Genomic DNA, 23,509 nt, shown 5'->3' on the forward strand with positions numbered 1-23,509 from the left:
TTACTTAAGTGTAAATGGACATCAACTTCAGGTGAGGGGCAGATGCATGGTGAAATGCCAATGCCCAAAAGTTGCTGTCCGAGTTGCGCTGCTTCGCTGTTAGCTTCGCGAAAATGGCATTTTGCTGCCTGCATCACCACTGAAATGGTGTGAAATTGCTGTATTTGTGCGGTAGATACGAACTAAACTCGCCACAGAGAGTTAAGTTTTGTCATTACAAGCGCAAGTACCCTTTTAAAAACATAAAGGGCCTGAATTTGTGGTTGGAGGCTTCCTGCGGGTGGATGCCTCCAAACCGCAATAAATCTACACACCTATCTGATGGTCCTTGCACTCCTGGGCCTCTGCATGTAGGCCTGCGTAAATGCCCACATATCCCAGGGGCGCAAGCAGTTCGCAAGCGTCCCGGGATCACGTGGGCCAGCCGAGCCAATCAGAAAGGGGATTCCCATTATGATTATGGGGATTCCATTTCCGTACGGAATCCCCATAAGCTTAATAGGATACACCCAAAAAGCACATGTACACAACGTTGAAATAAAAAAAAAATCATTACATGTTTAAAATTAATTAAAATACAATTATATTAAACATTTAAAATAAAAATGTAATTTTTTGAAAAATAAATTTAAACATATTTTAAGGGGCCAAAAATAGAACAAACTAATTTTAAAGATTTTTGAATGTTAAAATGATTTTAAAAATTTTATTTTAATATTTATTTTCATCCTTATGCTGGTAAAAGGCCTTAAGGCTGCTTTTACCAGGCGTAATAGTTTCATGGGCATTCATCAGTGGATGTCCATTTCCCGGGGATGCGGAGAATCTTCTTGCCAGATCACAAGTTCCGGGTTTTTGCGCATGCGTAAACCCGGAACTTGTGGGGCACTTACGGCCGCGTACACACTGCGTATGTGGTCATAGGCCCCAGAAAATCTGGACCAATAACTTAATTACTGCCAGTCAACCTCTCTGGCACTGGAAAATTAACTATTAAAAGTGTGGAGTCTCATTCCTTCAGGTATGAATTGTTGTTGGAGATTTTTAAAATGTCAAATTATTTTAATTTTTTTTAAAATTGCATTTCCTTTCTGTCTCTTTTTTCTTTCCCTCTTAACTCAGTCTTTTTTCCCTCTCTTTCTGTGCCTGATTTGACATTGAATTCACCCACTCTCATTTACACTTCCTTCTCCGTCATTATTCTTGTTTATTTCTCAATCATTCAATCTGATTGGTTAAGGAGATACACAGTTGCTTGCCCTGTTCACTCAGGTCCCAGATGCCGGTTTCCCGCAATGCGACGTTATCAGCTCGCACTTTCAGCAACTTGCCACGCAAAAAATGTAAAAACTTAAATGCGCATGAGCAAGTCTAACTAGATGCCCCGCTGCAGTAAAACTTGGCCCAATTACTTTGGACAAGCTGCAGGCGTCAGAAATGCCACTTCTTGAGAGCTTACCCATGAGGGGAAGGAAATAGTGCGCTACTACACGGTTTAAAGGCCTATGGCAGCTTAAAGGGGCAGAAATAATCACAATTGCTTTTACAGGAACAAAGTTCAGAGTCAAAAGAATGTCCGACAGGAAAGCAGTTCCCAGGCTCATATGAGGGCAGCCTCCAGGTCCACAAATGCAGCAGTGGAAAAGAAAGAAAGAAATACTTGCATTTATAAAGCGCTTTTCACAACCTCAGGATGTCCCAAAGCGATTTACAACCAATGAAGCACTTTTCGAAGTTGTTGCAAGTAAGGCCGAGGAACGAGATACCCTTTGACATAGAAAGCCTCAGATGCCCAGGGCAAGCAGCCCATGGAGAATGGAAGGAGATGCCCAGGGCAAAGAGTGACAACTCAACCATCCCAAGCACAGAAACCAAAGCAGCAAAAAAAATGTAATAAACTTATCAGATCAGACAAGGTGAGAGGAGCCGCTGAGCTCGAAGAAAGCTGCCCACAAAGATCTAGCAATCTCTGTGGTGTGAATTTCAGCACCCTCGACCTTAGTTTGAATCTGGCACCAAATCAAACGAATCTCCAGTGTCCAGCAACAGTGATGTCATCAAACAGGCTAAGCAGCCAATCATATTGAAGAATTCTCAGACAGCATACCAGGAAGGAAAATGCACAGATTATAATTTATTTTTATAAATTTTAGAGAGCGCGAAATAAAGATTGGGACATACACATAGGATTGTGGTAGAAGCTGAAATAGCAAACTTTTTTTTAAAAAGTATTATTTTAAAAATCATGTACAGGTAATTCTTATCATATTAATGGAAAAATTTGACATTCCACAAATAGTAAATTAGTTTTTCAGTGCCAGAACGGTTGTTCAGCAGTCAATACTCCATTAAAAACCCAGGTATACCTCTTTCAACAAGGCTTAACTTTTTCAGCCGGGGTAGGGGGTTTGGTGGGTGGGGAAGGGAGAGTTTAACAGCGATATTCCAGTGTAATAGGGAAAGTTTTCATCAGGACTGTGATTTGAATCGATTGCCAGCTCTGGGGAGTTCCACAGCGCAACCTGTGGAGGAGCAGGGAATCACAGACAGCAACTTCTGGATTTCCGTGTTTATCTGCGCTTGTGCTGACTCCAGAAGTTGCTGTCACTTTCAGAAGAGTAATGACGGCGAACGCTGACAGTTTTGCCATCATTACCACTGGGCCATTATGCGCTACATGCTGACACCTGGGTTTTACTGCACATCCTGATAACAAAAGGTAATTCTCGTTTTATTTCCCGCACCCACCGCCCCCCCCCCTCCCCAGGACAATACAGTCCAAAAAGCTCCTATGAGGAAAATGTGTTGCAAATCCTAGGGAAGGAAACCATAGAGGCTGTTGGAGATGGGGATGTAGGAGGCCAGGTACCAGCCACGGGTTCATGTTGAACTTCTGCTTGTCTTTCTTCCCATCTTATTGTATCCTCCATTAACTGGCAGCAGTATAATGAAATCCTCATGTCATTCCTTCTATTCTAAGTTGCATGTGAACTTTGCTCATCAGGAAATGACTGTAGCCTCTTCTTTTTTCTTCCTCTAGATGTGTTTGAAGAACGATGCACAGTCTCCAGTACACCTTACTCCTGCCAGCACACTCCAGGTCTCATTCCATGGCTTCCAAACAGCAGCTCAGCACCCTGGAGGAAATTAGAGGGTGAGGCAGAGGGCAGTGCATTGGGTGTCACACAGAGCACAAATGAACAGGTGCAGCTGCCAGTGGTATTGAGTGGTACTTCTATGCGGTACTGAGGGGAGTTCTGCACTGACAGAGGTGCTATCTTTCAGATGAGATGTTAAACTGAAGTCCCGTCTGCCCTCTCAGGTGGACATAAAATTTCCCAGGGCACTATTCGAAGAGCAGAGGAGTTCTCACCGGTGCCCTGGCCAATATTTATCCCTCAACTAACATCACTAAATCAGATTATCTGGTCATATATCTCATTGCCATTTGTGGGAGCTTGCTGTGAGCAATTTGGCTGCCGCGTTTCCTACATTTCAACAGTGACTACACTTCAAAAGCACTTTATTGGCTGTAAAATGCTTTAGGACGTCTTGAGATAATCAAAGGTGCTATATAAATGCAAGTCTTTCTTTCTAGTGGTGAATGAAGATGATAATGTTGTTGCTCACCAGAGCGTCAGTTTGTGTAGTCTGAAGAGCCTAGGGATATGGTCCTGCTTTTGAAAGAATGATGCTTGCAGAGCATCAAACATTGTTGCAGGCATTGGGGACAGTGCTCGTATCTGCAGATGGTGGCTCAGGTGGAGGATTCCACTAGGAGTATGTGCAGGACTTTGGAGAACACATTTGCAACTCTGCAGTCCGCTATGGAGGGCGACAGGTCCAAAGATAGCTGCTACGGAGGTCCCCCATGACAGAGGCTCTAAAGGCATTTTGATCTTCTATGGTTGCTTAGACTGCTCCCATAGCTGCCTAGGGTGCCAGAATGGGAATAAATGTCTCCTCTGTCTTCCAAAGAATTGGACTGGGTTGTAGACAAGCATGGCACATAGCTTCACTAATTTCACCAACACCATTAGGTCTACTTTCCCACAGATCAGTAGTTATTTTGAATCAACGCCCTGTACCACTGGCATTCCAAGAATGGGTATTGATAATGTTCTCAAGATGGCAGCACATCCTGCCAGTCACTTCCGATGCCTGCAAATGACTCCATCCCTACAACCCACCCCACCCCCATAAACTCTCTGCTTCCTGGACTGCCCTCTTACACATTTCCTTCTCCCTTTGCCTCACTATTGGCAGTGTTGCCTTCAGCTGCCAAAGTTCCATGTTCTGGAATTCTCTCTCTAAACCCTTCCACCTCCCACTACTCCGTAAAGCTCACCTCTTTGACCAAGCTTTTGGTTACCCCTTCCACTATCTCCTCTCTTGGCTTGGTGTCCATTGTTTGATTACAGCTCTGTGAAGTGCTTTAAGATATCTTTCTACGTAAAGGCAATACATAAATACAAGCTGTTGTTGTTGCACCAGATAGACATGATCAGCTCTGATAAGAAACACAGGTCAATGGCTAAAATGAGGGCACTTGATTTCATACTTGTGTGGGTGCCCTAGATTATGTGAAACATCTGTATCTTTGTTGAAAAATGTGGCCGACCCACTTAACTGGCAGTGTTAGTGAAATCCCGATTTTTTACTGCGATTTATTTCTTGCTGAAAAGTTAGTATTGGCCTGACCAAAGAATGTAGCCAGCATCCAGTATCAACACATGCAAGCTGTCAATCCTTTATGCCAAAATAAGGGCCAGCAAAATAATTATTTCAATTAAGAGGCGTAATCTTACAGCAATTCTGACATCAGATTTTTCTCAAATCCAAATAACTTACAAGTAGGAACAACTTGAGTAATGAAAAGCAGACATCAATCAAGAATCAATTCATCATGAAATTTCCAATCGATACACAGTAAAGGTGGGTAAAAGCAATAATTTCTCAAACACTTGATCACAAGATAGATATAGATAAAGACAGCCATCTTAGTTCAGTCATCAGAAAGACATTCTTACACCCCCCATCACAGCATCCATCTGCTTCTTAAATGAGCCCAGAGATTTTGCTTCTATTACTCTACCAGGAAGTCCATTCCATGTGTTGGTCACTCTGAAAAAGTCCCTGACATCAGTCCTAAATTTGGCTTCTCATTACTTTCTCCACAGGGACTGAGGGAAGGAACATAAAAACAAAAAGGGATTATTACCCAAAGCACATACGCACCCAAAACAGTTACATATTTTAAACAGACTACTAAAAGTGGGAAAAACATTTCACTAATAGTTAATTTATGTTCCTTGACATTGCAGCACATTTCAAATTCTAGAATGCCAAGACTATGTGGTGTAATTGGATGCAGTGAAAAAAATGAATATCTTACGTGCCAGTTATACAATGGTTTTCACATTACACTGACAGAGAAACTGCAGAATAAATGTGGTTTTGAATTGGAAGTTTAAGAGTGCTTTGGATTTTGGTGTGTATCGAGACTACCGTGGGGAGGCAGTCTCGCACAGCGAAAAGCGAGATTAAAGGAAAGAATAAAGTTTTATAAAATGACATTTTTGGAAGAATACGGAGATAACATTTGCTGCAGAACAGTTCTTGAGAAGAAAAACCATTATAATCTTCTAGTGCCAGCCTTGGTTCAGAAGTAACACTTGTGCCCGAGACAGAAGGTCATGGATTCAAGCCCAACTCCACAGATTTGAGCACATAATCTAGGCTAATATTTCAGCGCAGTACTGAGGGAGTGCTGTACCATTAGAGGTGCTGTTCTTCGGATGGGATGTTAAACCGAGGCCCCATCAGCCCTCTCAGGTGGGCGTAAAAGATTACATGACGCTATTTCGAAGAAGAGCAAGGGAGTTATCCCCGGTGTCCCGGCCAACATCTATCCCTGAACCAACACCACTAAAAAAGAGATTATCTGGTCACTATCGCATTGCTGATTATGGAACCTTGCTGTACGCAATTTGGCTGCAGTGTTTCCTACATTACAACAGTGACTATGCTTCAAAAAGTATTTAATTGGTTGTAAAGCACTTTAGGATGTCCGGAGGCCATGAAAGGCGCTATATAAATGCAAGTCTTTATTTTTTCTTTTGAGGGAGTGGAGCAATGTCGGAGGTGTTGACTTTCAGACATGATGATAAAAAGAGGCCCTGCCTGGCTGCCCAGGTGGATGTAAAAGAACCCATGGTAGGATTCAAAGAGGGGCAGGGGAGTTCTCCCAGTGCCCTGGCCAAGATTTATCCTTCAGCCAACACCATCACAACAGGTTATCTGGTCATTTATCTTATTGCTATTTATGGGACCTTACTGTGTGCAAATTGGCTGCCATGTTTCCTTGCGTTACAACAGTAGGAAACATTACTTCTTTAACTGTGAAGCGTTTTGACAAGTCCTGAAGTAGTGAAAGGCATTATATAAATGCAAGTTCTTCCTTTCTTTAATCTTGCCCGTATAAACTGATGTGCTCTAAACTGCAAACAATCCTTCAGCTACTTTAAAACATTGTTCAAAATATTTCTAAACCTCCACAGAATAATTGATGCACTACGAAGGAAACAGATGACCAAGATCCACCACATGCTTCTTAAGTTTCCGTGCAGTCACACGTCCAATTGGAAATAACAAACAGAAGGAACTTGACCAAAACCAGAAAGCCGAGATATAAATCTGTTCTTTTTTTAGCTGCTGATTGAAGTGTTTGCAAACACTTCAATCAATAGGTAGCTTAGTCACATCCGCCTAATTGCCCATTACATATAAAGTCTGGATTTCTACATGACCTGTTATTGTGATGCTTCCTGTGGGAGTTTTTTTTTTTAGGTAACAATATAACCACTTCAATGTCCATCTCCATGTGTCATTGATTACATAACTGGAAGTATTCATGGCATTAAAATAAATCATTGACAAAAAAAGAAACCTCCTAAAAGAAACCTAAATGCCACTTTGTTCAAGAAGATTGGGCTCAACCAGCAGCACTACTAATCTAATTCTGGTTTACGTTGCTTGGTCAAACACTGCTGCTCCATCCTTGGAATGTAACGTTATACAGAAAGGTTAACATTTGCTGGAAAGGTGCATGATAGCATGTCTCCTGTTGCCCATTATACACTATGGTTGTAAGGTTATAAAGTACAGGACAAAGGTGTCCAACTTTCACAGGCTGGATTGATCCAGAATCATTTAATGGCACACGTTACTGCTCAGTGATAAATAATCGCCCGCAAACAATCTCCTCTTTGAAACAATACACTTTTTTTAATGAATTTAAAAACTAAACAAGGAAAGGCAATCAGCACATTCTCTCCACAGACAATGGAGTTTATATATTTTTCATTTTGAAATCTTTTCATTTTGGTAAAACTAAAAACTTTTAAAAGTATTGTGTTAATGCAAAATACAAAGGCCCAGTAATTCCAGGCACAACGCGTGAGTATGGACGGGGTACTCACGCGTGTGCCCGGAGGAATTGCCGGTTTTCAGCATGCACAGCGCATGCGCTGAAAACCGGCATTTCCTGTCCTCTGACCCAAGGGGTTAAGAGGCAGAACGCACGCGACTGCACAGGCAGCGCATGCGCAGTAAAATTCCTTTTTTCCCCCCCCAGAGTTGCGCGCGTGTAAAGGCCTCCGGTCTTTACGCGTGGAAAAACAAAACGTAAGTATTTAGTTTTTCAGGTAAGTGGGCTTTTAGTACAATGTAGAAATTTTTTTCCGCAGGTTTGTTATTTTTAAAGAATTTACAGGGTGGTAAGTTTAGTTTTAGACCCTATTTTTTTTTAAATTATTTTTTTCAAAAAATTGATTAATTGTTTAAAACATTTTAAAAAACTTATTTATAGTTAGTATAATCAGTGGGATGTTTTTTTAAATTTTATTTAAAGTTAAAGTAGTGTTTTGGCAGCCCATACTTTTCATGAGTTTGACAGCTCTTACTGTCAAACTCATGAATGAGTTTCCCCTCCCCTGAATTGCTGCACAGTGCTCACCTGATCCCAGCCGGCACATCGCACTAACTACGCCGCTGGATCAGGTAAGCACATCACGCCGACAGCTGAACCGGGCCTGTGACAGGAAATGCAAGCAGGCCCGGGCTTCAGATGTCGGCGCGCAGGGTGAGTGCAGATCGGGGGCTTGCACGCGCGGCAAGCCCCCGATCCTAATTTCAGGGCCAAAAGAGTTTTAACAAAAATCATCTGGTTTTGACAAAGGGGCTGCATCGGAAACATCAACTTTAAAGAGTGAACTTGCACCTATATCACATCCTCAGGATGCCTTAAATTGCTCCTTTGCAAGTGATGCTGTTACGTAGGCAAATCCAGCAGCCAACTGCACACAGCGACGTCCCACAAACAGTAAATTTGATGTTCGTTAAGAAAGGAGCATTAGCCAAGACACCGGGAGAACTCCCTCCTCTTCTTCAAAGAATACTATTCAATCTTTTACATCCACCTGAACAGGCAGACAATTTAATGTTGCATCTGAAAGACGGTGCCTTCAACAATGGAGTACACCCTCAGTGCGGCACTGAAGTATGTACTACACCTATATACTTTTTCAAGCACAGGATAGAGAACAAAATTGTTTGGGAAGGTATACCATGTGCCCTGCTGTTTAGAAACACGGGGGAGGAGGGATGCTCCATTGGGTCTCATTGGGAAATAAGGAAATGGCAGATCAACTAAATGCATACTTTGGGTCAGTCTTTACGAAGGAAGACACAAAAAACCTCCCTGGGATATCGGGAAAAATAGGGACATTGGCAAAGGAGGAACTGACGCAAATCAATATCTCTAAGGATATGGTGTTAAGGAAGCTAAAGGGATTGAAGGTGGACAAATCCCCAGGGCCTGATAACATGCATCCTAGGGTACTGAAGGAGGTGGCCCTAGAGATAGCGGATGCACTAAGGATGATTTTTCAGAATTCATTAGACTCGGGAACAGTGCCGATGGATTGGAGGGTAGCTAACGTTACCCCACTATTCAAAAAGGGGGGTAGGGAAAAAGCAGGTAATTACAGACCTGTAAGCCTTACATCAGTTGTGGGCAAAATGCTGGAGTCCATCATTAAGGATGAAATAGCGGAGCACTTAGCAAATGGGGACAGGATAGGACAGAGTCAACATGGATTTACAAAGGGTAAATCGTGCTTGACTAATCTATTGGAATTTTTTGAGGGAGTAACTGGTAGAATAGATGGGGGAGAGCCAGTAGATGTGGTGTACCTGGACTTCCAAAAGGCCTTCGATAAGGTCCCACATAAAAGATTAGCATGGAAAATTGAGGCTCATGGGATAAAGGGGAAAGTTTTGGCGTGGATAGGGAACTGGCTGTCAGATAGAAAACAGAGAGTTGGAATAAACGGCTCATTTTCTGAATGGCAGGCAGTAACAAGTGGGGTACCACAGGGATCTGTCCTGGGCCCCCAGCTGTTCACAATTTACATTAATGACCTGGATCAGGGAGTCGGATGCAGCATTTCCAAATTTGCAGACGACACTAAACTAGGAGGGGGGGTGGGCTCAGAGGAAGAGACCAGGAAGCTCCAGAGCGATTTGGACAGACTGGGCGATTGGGCGGATAAATGGCAGATGCACTATAATGTGGACAAGTGCGAAGTTATCCACCTTGGGTGCAGGAACGGGAGGGCAAATTATTATTTAAATGGCAATAGATTGGGAGAGGGGGAAGTACAGAGAGACCTGGGTGTTCTTGTACACCAGTCACTGAAGGCGAGCATGCAGGTGCAACAGGCGGTCAAGAAGGCAAACGGTATGCTGGCCTTCATAGCAAAAGGGTTAGAATACAGGAACAGGGATACCTTGCTGCAGCTGTACAGGGCACTGGTGAGACCACACCTCGAGTACTGTGTACAGTTTTGGTCGCCTCATCTGAGGAAGGATGTTCTTGCCATGGAGGGGGTGCAGCGGCGATTCACCAGGCTGATACCAGGAATGGCGGGAATGACCTATGAGGAGAGACTATGTAGTTTAGGGATGTACACACTGGAGTTTAGAAGATTGAGAGGGGACCTCATAGAAGTGTATAAAATTCTGACAGGTCTAGACAGACTGGATGCAGAAGGAATGTTTCCCTTGGCGGGTGAGAACAGAACTAGAGGACATAATTTAAGGATAAGGGCTAAACCATTTAGGACAGAGATGAGGGGGAATTTCTTCACTCAGAGAGTGGTGAACCTGTGGAACTCATTGCCACAGAGGGCAGTGTACGCCAGCTCATTAAATATATTTAAGAGGGAATTAGATATATTTCTACGGGCAAAAGGGGTTAAGGGTTACGGAGAGAAGGCGGGGACGGGATACTGAATTAAAGGATCAGCCATGATCTCATCGAATGGCGGAGCAGGCACGAAGGGCCGAATGGCCTACTCCTGCTCCTATCTTCTATGTATCTATGTATATCACTGTGGTATCTGGACTGTGGTAACACTGGGGGGTGGGGTGGAAGGTGTTGCAGATCGACGGATCTGGGATGAGAATTCTGAAGTTTGGCAAGACTGTGATGGAGGCGCGGAAGTTTTGCAGCATAGGGATAATCCTGGAGTTTAGCAACATTAAGGGAAGTCATCCTGAAGTTTGACAACAGTTCAGTGAAGGCTTGGGACTCTGAGGCGCTGGGGCTTCCTAGAGTTTATTAGTGATAGGGAAGAGTCATCATGGGCTTTGGCAATATTGAGGGATTAGTCCTGGAATTGGGTAGGACTGGGGTAGGAGTTTGGGGGTTTGACAACATTGCAGAGGAGCCCTGGGGTCTGTGGCTACTCACAAGGAGGCCTGGGATTTAGCAACACTGTAGAAGAGGGAATCTTGACATATATAGATTAGAATGTAGGGTATGGTTGGCAGAGTATTCCTCGAGTCTGGAAGTACTGCAGCTGGGCTTGTGGTGTGGATCACCTTGTTGGGGACTATCAGAGTATGGCAGTACTGTGGAATGAGCACCAGGGGTTCTATCGTGAAGGGGAACGAATGCCTGGACTGCGTTGGGGAGTGTGCCAAGGGTCTGGTGGAATTTGAGAAGTTTCTGTGATCTGGCACAACTGGGAGGAGGGTTCCTAACCCTCTGAACGGGGAGGATCCCAGGATCTGGTAGCAGTGGGATGGGGGAACCAGGGCTGTAGCAACACAAGGGAACTAGATTGAAACTCGGTCTCCTCTCAGATATACCGGTCTTGGTACTAGCTGCCCACTGGGGCAGGTGGGCACATATGAACTGGAAAGTCAACTAAAATTGAAACTGCAAAGAATTATGGCGCATTCTGTCTACCCTATTTGTATTACTATCCAGCTTTTCAATTGTCACTTGGTTTCATGATAAGAAATTAAATATCTCCATAGGTGCAATCGAAGGAAGGGAAAGAGACAACAAACTTCATGGAGGCAAGAGATTAGGTCTGCATTCAACTAACCCACCAATATTTGATAACACCCTAATGAATAATCATCTGGTAAGCAGTATTTTTTTTAAATCTCACATGTTGGGAGCTGTTTAGTGGTGTGGATTGGCAGTGTTGTACCCAGCAAGGACAGGAAACTGAGTTGGATTCAAATATGGGTTCCAGAGGTGAAAGGACTTTTGCTACTATTTAATTAACCTGATATGTAGATTATAGCCAAAGCCACACAGTTGGCAGTCATAATTCTTCTATGTCCAAAAACTAGGTGAACGCAACAGGCCTCATGTCGCGTTCACTGAACAAATTACAATAACACTGTTCTGTTGAACCACTGGGCAAAATTATATCACCATATTTTGTGCATATAAGGTCACAGTTCAGTTTGCAGGGAACAAGATCTCACCTACAGCAGTGGTCCTTGCTACAATACATAAGAGAAATATCTGTGAATGCTCAAAATCACAGCAGGATAAAACATGTTCAAGTGGTTTAACATGTATGTGCAAGCCGTAATCCTAATGCTGTACAAGTGGGTAACATAGCTATGCCAGGCAACTGATGCAACATCATGAGCCTGTCTGAGCTCTAAAACATACTCAGTTTAAGTTAGTGTATCTGACTCCCTCTACATTTGAGATTACAACTCATGATTATTGATTTATTTTTGGCTCCAAGAGATCTTAATTGGAAATGTCCAGTCATCGCCTAATTGAACTAGCTTTTATCTTCTATTATGAAAATTTTCTGAACTGGCTATTTTGGGCTCAGAAGAATCAACCTAGCAGGACATTTCAAACGGCATTTTTAAGCACCCAATAGTTCAGTATGGTCTATGTCACACAAAGCAAGAAGGTCCTATGCTCACTATGTTCCTCGTTTCAATATTCATTGGGACAGGCTTCGTTGTAATGCACCCCACAGGCTAACCGCTGTCTTGGCTCATATATGATGTATATCAGCTCACCCCCAGTCACAATGATTTCACCCTGCCCTCTAAAAATATTCCTGGCTTCTTTCTCACTCCCTCAACACAATATAAAATATAATTTTAAAACAGAGGAGAAAAACCAAGGCAGAATGCATCTGTGCAAATAAGAGACAACTTTCAATCCATTCTTAACATTGTTGACTGTGAGTTACATAGTGCGTCTGATTCATGGAATTTAAAATTGTGGGGGTAAAATTCAGCTTTGGCGGGAGCACAAAATGGGTCGTAGCCCACCAGCCGCCTGTTATACAGCCTGCCTGATTTTGTGTATTTTCAGCATTTTCTGCTTTTATTTCAGGAATATAGAAAGGTTGTGTAGAATGCAATGTTGATTCAGAACACATTAAAGGTAGATACAGGTCTAATTCAAGCATTTTTTTTCACTCAACAGAAGTGTACAATGTACAGACCCAACCAGACTGAAAATGGAACAAACCCACTGGTTACAAAAAACATAAATACATTGGGCAGGATTTTCATTGGGCCGTGGAGGCGGGATTGGAGGCGTGTGGGGGGTTAAAATCCCAAAATCAGGGGGGGCACAAACCCATCCCGCCCCCAACCCGCCTCCATGCCAGTTTCAAAGGAGGCGGGTACCCGCCCCACACTGGGACCTGCCTCCCCGAAGCGGGAAGGGGATTAGTGCCAATTAACTGCCTGTTAACAGGTAGTTAACAGGCAGTTTTTAGCCTAATCCCTATTTTTAATGTTGAAGTGTGGGATTCCCGACGGCTCCAAACCACGCCAAGTTAGAGCAGGCGGACCGTCGGGATGAAGGGCTTGGAGGGGTCGAGATGTCCGGTGTTCAGGTGAGTGATGGGTGCATGAGTGCAAAGGTAAGTGTGTTTGGTGTGTGTAAAGTGTTTAAAGAAGTTTTACATATCTTTACTTACCTTTACAGCCTTCCTTCCTTCAGGTCTCGGGAGTCACTCATCTCACCGGCACAGAAAGCAGAATGGCTGCGAGCTGTCAAAAATTGCAGCATTCAGCTTTCTGTTCCGGGGAGATCTCTAAATCATCCTGAGAGGAAGGAATTAACTTAGAATACAGATTGTCAGTGTTTGACAGCTTCAAACAGCTGTGAAACGCTGATATTTCATCTGTTAAAAGGTCTTGACAGATGAAATATCAATCTGTGACGTCACCTGTTGCCGGGTGGCCCCTAATTGGCCTACTGAGCCCGCTGGGCGGGCTTAACAAGGTCAATCAAGTCAAAATCGCGTGGGTTGGCTAGAACTCGATGGAGGCGGGACTACAACCCCGAAAGTTGTAGTCCCGCCTCCTACCCGACTCCTCAATGAAAATTCAGCCCATTGACTCAAATGATACATTTGCCAGATTTGCTTCAAGATCTAGTTATTGCTAAAGGGAAGCACCAGCATTAAGCAAGTGGAAAAATAACCGGTGTTAACAAAATACTACCCTAAAGAAAATAGTCTTGATAAGAGGAGGTTTTGTAACTAAATGGCTCAAATGTGATGATAATGGGTCGGAATTTGCTGGCGCGGGGCATCTCATGACGTGCCCGGTTAGTCAGACTTGTTTCTGCACTCTTCAGCTCAAAAATGTTTTGAAAGTTACTAGAAGTGCAAGCTGATAACGGTGCAGCGAGGGCAACAGGGCATCTGGGACCTTGGTGAATGACAGTACAAACAGTGTATCTCCTTAACCAATGAGATTTAAGGATTGAGAAATAAACAGGACTGAGAAGGAGAGTTAATTAGAGTGAGTTAATTCAATGTCAAATTGGGTACAGAAAGAGAAATAAAGAGAGAGGGAAAGAAAGATAGGACTAAGAGAAAGAGGAAAAAGAGACAGAAAGGTAAAGAAAAAAAAGTTAAAAATTAAAATGTGACATTTTTTAAAGCTCCAGTAACAATTCAGTATCTAAAGGAATGAGATTCCACACTTTTAATTGTTCACTTTCTATTGTTCACTTTCTGGGCCACAGAGTTGATTGGCAGTTATTAACAATTATCACATCATTAAAATGGTACTTATGTTATTAATTACCAGACTTAACTTGCTGTGGCAAGTTTAATGAGCAATTAATGTGCAAATGCAGCCACTTCATGAAACTCGGGGAGGTTAAGGCCGAGATGACGTTTTCGTTAAGCTAACAGCAGAGCAGCGCAAATTGGCCAGCAACCTGTGGCAATTTGCAATTCACTTGGTTTCTCTTCCTCGCCACAAGAGCGATTTGCACATTAATAACGGAGTGTGTTGTTCACACGCCGTTATATTTTCAGCAAATTCTGGCCCAATGTTTCAAAAATTACTTGCCTAAATAATGGACCCAAGTGTTTGGCAAATATATTTATCCTCATTTAAAAATTGTTAATACTGTAATTAAATTGCTGTCATCTTTCCATACGAGCTGGCATACGCTGCAAGTCTTTTCTTTTTACAAAGCATTTGTAATTCTTATCTACATCAAAGGAATGACATCTTTTTAATGAGATTTTATGTTAACAGCCATATCCCCTTCTTGCACTCAGTTTCTCATCTCATTGCTACAGTCTCCAGTTTTAATTCTCTTTACAGGACATGTTTAATGTTTTATTTTCCCCTCTTAATGTTTTATTTTCTGATCCATTACACTGCTTTGCTTCATAGATTTCTATTTTTTTCATTCCAAATGCCTTCACCATCGCTCATTTTGGTTCAAAAAGTAACTCCCCTAACAACAGTCTCCTGTACTCTAGAAGGAGGTAGGCACAAGCAGATTATTCTCCCTCCTTTTATCTTCAGACTTTTTAAAAACTCAAGCTTGGATCACCTAATCATTACTTTCCAATGTATCCACTGTTCTCTTTCATTCCTTTTAACTTTGGTAGTGTGGTACAATTAAAAAAAACACATCTTATTTACGTCAAAGGAATTTTATGAATTTTATGAGTTTTTATGTTAAAGGACACATCCCCTCTCATCTGACTGCCACAGTCTCCCGTGAACTAGCATTTATTTTAAAATCAGTTCATTAAGAAATTGCTAGCTGGCCAGCCTGAAATTCTTTCAAATTAACAAATTGTTTAGAGTTAATGAAGAGCACTACTCCAAATTGTGTCTAAAAGTGCAATGGCATTTAAGAGTGAAATTGGCAAAGTCCCCTCTTGGTTTTATAAAGTCAGTTGGCATTAACCAAATTATTAGTAAAGGTAGCAGAGCAATACAGAAAGCTAGATTGTAGGTATAAGTACAAAGTACCCAAAGAATTTTGTTTAGCTATGTCAATAGTAGACAGAGTAGTGAAGAACCAATAGGTTCATTGAGAGACAAAGTTGGGTTGAAATATTAGAAAGGATCAAAGAATGGATGATGTGTTGAAGGAATTACTTTGCATCAGCATTCATTAATGTCTTGAATTATGAAGTTATAAGTGAAACCTCGAATTTTAGTAAATTTTTAGCTATATCTAAAAATAAAAGCACTACTTATTTTGGTAGTATTGATGTAAGGGAGTGACTTTTCTAGTTTTGAGGTTTGTATGCTATTTCATAAAATTATAAAATGTTAAAACACCATAAACAATGTCAAGACTATACACAACAATAATGTCAACTTATAATATGATACAGGTAGAACGTCCCGAATCCCGCAACCTCGGGACCGAGGCCGAGCCCAGGTTGCGATATTTCCAGACTTCAGACATCAGAAACACGTGCCGAGTCCGGAAATGCCTGGGCCCAGGTTCCGGTTTTTGGTAAGCCTCACTCAGGGTGTCCGGATTCCGGACCCTTGCCACCAATCATCCCGGAGTCCAGATTCCAGAACATTCCAGAACTCCGAATTTGGGACGCTCAACCTGTATAAGAATAATAAGATTTGTCTCGACTTTGCCAAAATGCACTTGGGGGAAAAATTATTACAATTCAAATCATAAGAATTCAATGAATATCTTTTGGAACTTTCTAAACATATTGATTAGTTCTGAAACAAAATGGGATTAAACACTGAATACTGCAACATATCTAATATATAAGCACAGTTGTTTCCAAAGCTACTGAGCATATTTAATGAGTAGCGGATATGAGCACCATCTATTGGTCCATTATATTTCTACACTTTCTTGCCCTATTTACATTATTCAATAAGTTGCTCTACAAAATAATTCATACAACACATGCCCAGGCCAGACATATTAGAGAATAAATAAGAGGATTTGGCAATGTCCTTTAAAAAGTAATAGGAAATGAATCTCTTCCACAGGTTACTATCCTTCACTGACCATTTTTTTGGGGGGGTTAGCACACATACATCAATTTCCACTTTACATTCCAATCCAATATCTAATCTTGCTTTCAACTGATGCCAGGTTTAAACCCTACAACCCACCTACTCAATATTTATCTTAAACCTACCCTTCCAACCCATTCCATGACTGTGCTTCGTTTTCCCATGGCACTCACTGTCCATCTCACTGTCATGCTCTCTTTAAAAACTGCATATCCAACTAGATCCGACTTTAACAACAGAAAATGCTGGAAAAACTCAGCAAGTCCGACTTTTCCCTGTTTAAGTAGCTCAAAATAAGCCTTCAGGACAGTTGCAGATCCCAATTCCTCGTGATATCATGTCCTTGGATATCATCTACATATCAAACAAAATATCATGAATTTTCAAACTAATCTTTTTGCCTTAAGCACTGCTGACATTCTGTGGTATCTCGTGCAGACAGACTTTGTTGACTTAAATGTCTGCATCAGTATCAAGCATGACAGGCTGACTATCCATACTTGATGCCAAATCTAACCAGTGCATACAAATATACAAAAAAGACAGACAGACAAAAAGACCAGAAGGTGCATTGAACCTCCCTCAATCAATCATGTTTGACCCTCAGTTCTCCCTATCCACCAGCAGCCATGTAATCTACCAGGAGAGGCAAAATAAAACAGATTTTAAAAATCCCTGGCCAATTCGGGGAGAAAAAAATAATTCCAGGAAATTCTTCTCCGGCCCCAAAAAACAATCAAAAACGAGTTCCAGGAGAAAGCAGTGACCAGGAGGTGCATCACCGAACATCCCACCTATGTTTTATATGCAGCAGTATCAGCCTCTTCCAGGAACTTGCCCAGCTCCCTTTTAAAAGTATGCAATGAATCTGCGCTCATTCGCTAGTTGTAAACTTACCAAAGGTCTCCGACCCTCTGCTATCAGGTTGCATCAGAATGCAGAGGCTAACAGGTGCATTTGCCAAGTTCACCACTTCATTTATCCAAAACTGATCACTTCATTATACATCCTCCACCATGCATGTAATAAAGCTATTTAAGCACATAAGTATATATCACCTATAGCTGAAAAGTTGGCCCTTTCATTAATGGTGCAGCATACATTATGAACAATATTACTTGTGTATTATTTCTGCTAATGTTTTGAGAAAAATATTGACAAAAGTGAGAAAACTGCACAGATTGATGAAAATTGAAAATATGTTGATACAAATGTTCAGATTTTTCTTTATAGCAAGAATTTTTTAAATACAAGATTTAAAGTCTAAAATGCCATGTCACTACCATTAACCTTTAATTACATACAGTAGTTAAAAATCAATTAACAATTTCATTTTTCTATGATATGATAAATTAAGTCACTTGATTAAGTTCTGTGCTGTACATTCTATGTAATTCACAGAATCACAGAATCACAGAAACCCCACAGTGCAGATAGAGGCCATTTCGGCCCATCGAGCCTGCACCGACACTTATCCCACCCGATCCCCGTAACCCCTACACCAACACATATCCCACCCTATCCCCGTAACCCCGCGTATTTAATCCCCCTAACACTAAGGGTCAATTTTTTTTTTTATCATAGCCAATCAACCTAACCCGCACATCTTTGGACTGTGGGAGGAAACCGGAGCACCCGGAGGAAACCCACGCAAACACGGGGAGAATGTGCATCTATGCAAGAGATTGAGACATTTTAGATTTGTGTTAAATAAAAAAAACTAGTCACAGGTCAGTAAAATATTTTGTGAAGTTTATTAATAAAATCTAGTCACTTTCTCAAAAAGGAAATCAAAATATCAAACTGGATTTATTTTGTACATTAGTTGCTGCAAACATACATGAAGTTTTCCCTTTGTCACAGTTTATTTAGAACTTTCACTTCTGCAAACCTACCAGGTCAGTGTTCAAAAATATGTGGAAAATAAACCAAAGTTTACAACACAAATGAGTACTGATGATATATTCAGTAAGTGGTGAATTTGAGTGCAAATAGATTTACAAATGGTACACAGAATTCACATGTGAATTTTAAGGTTTTACTAAGTTTAAGTTTTCATTCTCACCTGATACAGTCTGGGCATTGGACTGTGGAGCAAATGCACCACTGGGGATCTCACTGCCAAAAAAGTACAGGTATCTGACAGAAGGTGAGCCAGAGAAGGCTTACCATCACTTCCCATTCCTTCAACCAATTTATTAACTTGGAACTGCTTGCTCAAAAGTTTTAATGGCTTCTTTGTATCATGTGCTTTTCAAAGGAGATCATGGACATTAAGGAATTACTTATGTACAGAATGAAGGGAATAAATGTAGAGGCTACATACATTGTTGAGTTTTAATTGAAATCATCCAACATTAAAAGTAGTACAGCAAGAAAGGCGGCCATTCAGCCCAACGTGTCTATGTCAGCTGTTCGCTAGCGCAATCCAGAACGAATCCCACTGTTCCCCCGCTCTCCCAGTAGCCCTGTATCTTCCTCGGTTTCAAATATTTATCCTCAACAACCAACAACTTGCATTTATATTGTGACTTTAACGAAGTAAAACATCCCAAAGCGCTTCACAGGAGCGCTACCAAAAATTTGACACTGAGCCACATAAGGAGATATTAGGACAGGTGACCAAAAGCTTGGTCAAAGAGGTAGGTTTTAAGGAATGTCTTAAAGGAGGAGAGAGAGGTAGAGAGGCAGAGAGGTTTAGGAAGGAATTCCAGAGATTAGCGCCTCGACAGCTGAAGGCATGGCCGCCAATGGCGGGGTGAAGGAAGTGGGGGGATGGAAAAGAGGCCAGAGTTGGAGGAGTGCAGAGATTTCGGAGGGTTGTGGGGCTGGAGGAGGTTACAGAGATTAGGGAGGGGCGAGGCCATGGAGGGATTTGATAACAAGGATAAGGATTTTAAAATTGAGGCGTTGCTGGAAACCCTCTGCAAAAATAAATTTCTCCTACTCACTTAGTGACAATTTAAATTGATGCCCCCTCATCAATGACTCCCCAAACAGAGGACAGTCTTTCTCTATTCATGCTATCAAAATCCTGCATGATGTTATGCCACTGGCATTACACCTTTGCTAAAGGCAATGCACATGGGGCTCGTTTCTCTGCTGGGTTTTGATCTAGTCAAACTCTGGCAAGAAACATCAAAAGCTGATATAGTGGTGACAACGTCCACTGTACACAGAAGTTAGATTCTTTTCATCAGATGTAAGTACAGGTAGACTACCCTTTATCCGGACTTCCGAAAACCGAAACCCTCTAAAAACCGAAGGTTTTTTCGTTCAGTGTAAGTCATGCGTACGACTTACGCTGAACGAAAAAACCTTCGGTTTTTAGAGGGTTCCGGTTGCGGAAGTTCGGATAAAGGGTAAGTCGTGCGCACGGCCCCCCGCCGACCCCGCCAGCCCCGACAACCGCCGACAACCGCCGACCCCGCCAGCCCCGACAACCGCCGACCCCCCCGCGGACCCCGCCGGCCCCGACAACCGCCGACCCCCCCGCGGACCCCGCCGGCCCCGACAACCGCCGACCCCGCCAGCCCCGACAACCGCCGACCCCCCCGCGGACCCCGCCAGCCCCGACAACCGCCGACCCCGCCAGCCCCGACAACCGCCGACCCCGCCGGCCCCGACCCCCGCCGACTGACTTACGCTGAGCGTCAGCGTAAGTCGTGCGCACGACCCCCCGCCGACCCACCTTCCGAAATCCGAAATTCTCCTTTATCCGAAACTCGGCTGGTCCCGAGGTTTTCGGATAAAGGATAGTCTACCTGTAGGAGCTAAAACATGTATTGGAATTTTTCCAGTTTCAAGCTTTTTAAGACCAATTCAGGCCATTCAGCTCAACCAGTCCATGCCGGCGTTTATGCTCCACTCAAGCCTCCTTCCATCTTTCCTCATCTAACTCTATCAGCGTAACCCTCTATTCCCTTTTCCCTCATATGCTTATCTAGCCTCCCCTTAAATGCATCCATACTATTCACCTCAACCACTCCCTGTAGTAGCGAGTTCCACATTCTCACCACTCTCTGGGTAAAGAAGTATCTTCTGAATTCCCTATTTGATTTCTTGGTGACTATCTTATTTTGATGGCCTCTAGTTTTGCTCTTCCCCACAAGTGGAAACATTCTCTCTGTATCCACTCTATCAAAACCTTTCATAATTTTAAAGACCTCTATCAGGTCACCCCTCAACCTTCTCTTTTTGAGAAAAAAGAGAGACCCAGCCTGTTCATCCTTTCCTGATAGATATAACCTCACATTTCTGGTATCATCCTTGTAAATCTTATTTGTACCCTCTCCAGTGCCTCTATATCCTTTTTATAATATGGCGACCAGATTTGTACACAGTACTCCAAGTGTGGTCTAACCAAGGTTCGATACAAGTTTAGCATAACTTCTCTACTTTTTAATTCTATCCCTCTAGAAATAAACCCTAGTGCTTGGTTTGCTATTTTTATGGCCTTATTAACCTGCATCACTACTTTTAGTGATATGTGTATTTGTACTCGGAGATCCTTTTGCTCTTTTACCCCATTTAGATTCTTAGTTTCCAAGTAATATGAGACCTCCTTATTTTTCTTACCAAAATGTAATACCTCACATTTATCTGTGTTGAAATTCATTTGCCAATTATACGCCCATTCTGCAAGTTTATTAATATCATCTTGTAATTTGTTGTGGTCCTCCTCGGTATTGACTATCCCCCCCCCCCCCAATTTGGTGTCATGTGCAAATTTAGAAATTGTGTTTTTGATTCCAAAGTCTAAATCATTAATATAAATTGTGAACAACATTGGTCCCAGCACTGATCCTTGTGGGACCTCACTTTCCACCTTCTGCCACTCTGAATTGCTACCTTTTACCCCTACTCTCTGCTTTCTGTTTTGAAGTCAGCTAGCTATCTATTCTGCTACTTGTCCCGATTCCAAATTCTCTGACCTTATTCATTAATCTATTATGTGGTACCTTATCGAAGGCCATCTAGATAAATTACATCTACTACATTAACCTTGTCTACTCTCTCTGTTACCTCTTCAAAGAATTCAATGAGGTTGGTCAAGCAAGATTTTCCTTTTTGAAATCCATGCTGACTATTCATCATTATTATATTTTTGGTTTCTAGGTGTTCTATTTTCTCCTTTAGTAGGGATTCCATTTTACAGCCCATTACACCTGTGCCAGCTCTCTGAAATAGCTCTCCAGTTAGCCCCATTTCACTGCCGTTTACCCGTTCCTTTCTAAAGTTTTATTTTTCAAATATTTACCCACTTCCCTTTTGCAAGCTTTAATGTGTTCTGCTTCCACCACTGTTTCTGATAAGGAATTCCATGTCTTAGCAATCCACTGAGTAAAAAAAAATCTCCTAACCTCTCCCTTCATTCTGTGGCAATGATCTTAAATTTATGCCTTCTAGTTATCAACTCACCAACCAGTGCAAATAGTTTTACCTTATTAAATTCCTCCATAATTTTGAAGATCGCCACCAGATCGCCTCCTAACCTCTCTTCTAATGAAAGAGCTCCAGTCTCTCTAGTCTCTCCTCATAATGAAAGCCTCTTACCCTCAGTATCATCTTAGTGAATCTCTTCTGTACTCTCTGCATTGTCTTGACATCCTTCCTAAAGTAGGGCACCCAAAAACTGGACACAATATTCTAACTATGATTTGTATAAGTTTATATTACCTTTGCTTTTGTACTCAATACTCCCATTTATAAAACTTAGGTTGCCGTACACTTTATTTTTAAAAACAGATTCATCAATTTGTCCTCCCATTTAAAAAATGCATATCCTATTTTGTATCCGTGTGTTAATGGAGACACGGAACGCAGGAGTTGGTTTAACAGGTGTTTACTGAACAAAGTCTGGAGGTGAACTAAAAGATACAAGACACTATACAGGCTTATATAGCCCGAGCGGCCACTACCGGCATTACAGTACACAGGGGCTCTTAAAGGCACATACACCACAATTCCTCCCCTTTTAGACAACCAGTACATAACATTTTAAGTAATCATTAATTAACATGTTTACAAGAACAATAATCTACACATTGCTGCAGTTAATCAATTATAAGTCAGTCTCTCTGGAGGCTTCCTGACTCGGTCCGGATAACGCCTCGGTGGTGCAGTAGTTTTCGGTGGTGTAGTAGGTTCTTTTGGCAAGGTCGATTCGGCTTGAATGCCAGTGTTGGGTTCATCTGGTTCCAGTGTCACCGGATCGGAGGTAGATACTATGGGTATCTCTGCTTCATCATTAGGCGTATAGAGTTGTGGTGTAGGTTGTCCCTTTTCGGATGACTCTATGATCTGGTCAGCATGGCGCCTTATTATGCTTTCTCCAATGTCCACGGTATACATCAGCGGTCCTAGTCGTGTGCAAATAGTTCCAGGCTGCCATTTCTCGGTACGGTAGTCCCGGGCCAAAACTTGTTGACCTATCTGGAAGGTTCTAGTTGGCCTTTCATTCATGCCTTGAAATTGCCGGTTCTCTACGTCCCTTCTGATGTTTGGCTTGATCAAATCCAGCCGGCATCTTAGTCTTCTATTGAAAAACATCATGGCGGGAGTTTGGTTTGTAACCACATGTGTTGCATTCCTGTATGCAAACAAGAAGTTATCTACCTTATGCTGTAGATTTATGTCTTCATTACCCATGGTCTTTATGGCCTTCTTGAAGGTCTGGACAAACCTTTCAGCCAATCCATTGGTGGCGGGATGGTATGGGGCAGACGTGTAGTGCTTAACCCCATTGTTTTTTAAGAACTTCCTGAATTCTTCGGACACAAATTGCGGTCCATTATCAGAACAGATCTGTTCAGGCAGCCCATTCCTGGCAAATATG

The 23,509-nt window shown here is 42.2% G+C and overlaps 1 protein-coding gene across 2 annotated transcripts in view; it reads right to left on the bottom strand.

Annotated features, from left to right (window-relative positions):
• Positions 1 to 630: 630 nt before the first annotated feature.
• The window catches only part of LOC147124324 (aminopeptidase O-like), a 104,774-nt gene continuing 81,895 nt past the window's right edge, over positions 631 to 23,509 (bottom strand). The window contains exons 6-7 of one of the 2 annotated variants that reach the window (XM_085984999.1): positions 5,096 to 5,183; positions 631 to 3,137 (exon numbers count right to left, since the gene is read on the bottom strand). In XM_085984999.1, coding sequence (XP_085841125.1) covers positions 5,120 to 5,183 — 64 coding nt within the window. In that variant the 3' untranslated portion in view covers positions 631 to 3,137; positions 5,096 to 5,119. Of the gene's footprint in view, positions 3,138 to 4,729; positions 5,184 to 23,509 lie in introns of those variants that run through there. The other variant, XM_085984997.1, reaches the window with a different exon arrangement.

This window comes from Somniosus microcephalus, chromosome 1 (assembly GCF_052327205.1).
Source record: "Somniosus microcephalus isolate GS21.2 chromosome 1, FLI_Smic_1.0, whole genome shotgun sequence".
Classification (NCBI taxonomy): Eukaryota; Metazoa; Chordata; class Chondrichthyes; order Squaliformes; family Somniosidae; genus Somniosus; species Somniosus microcephalus.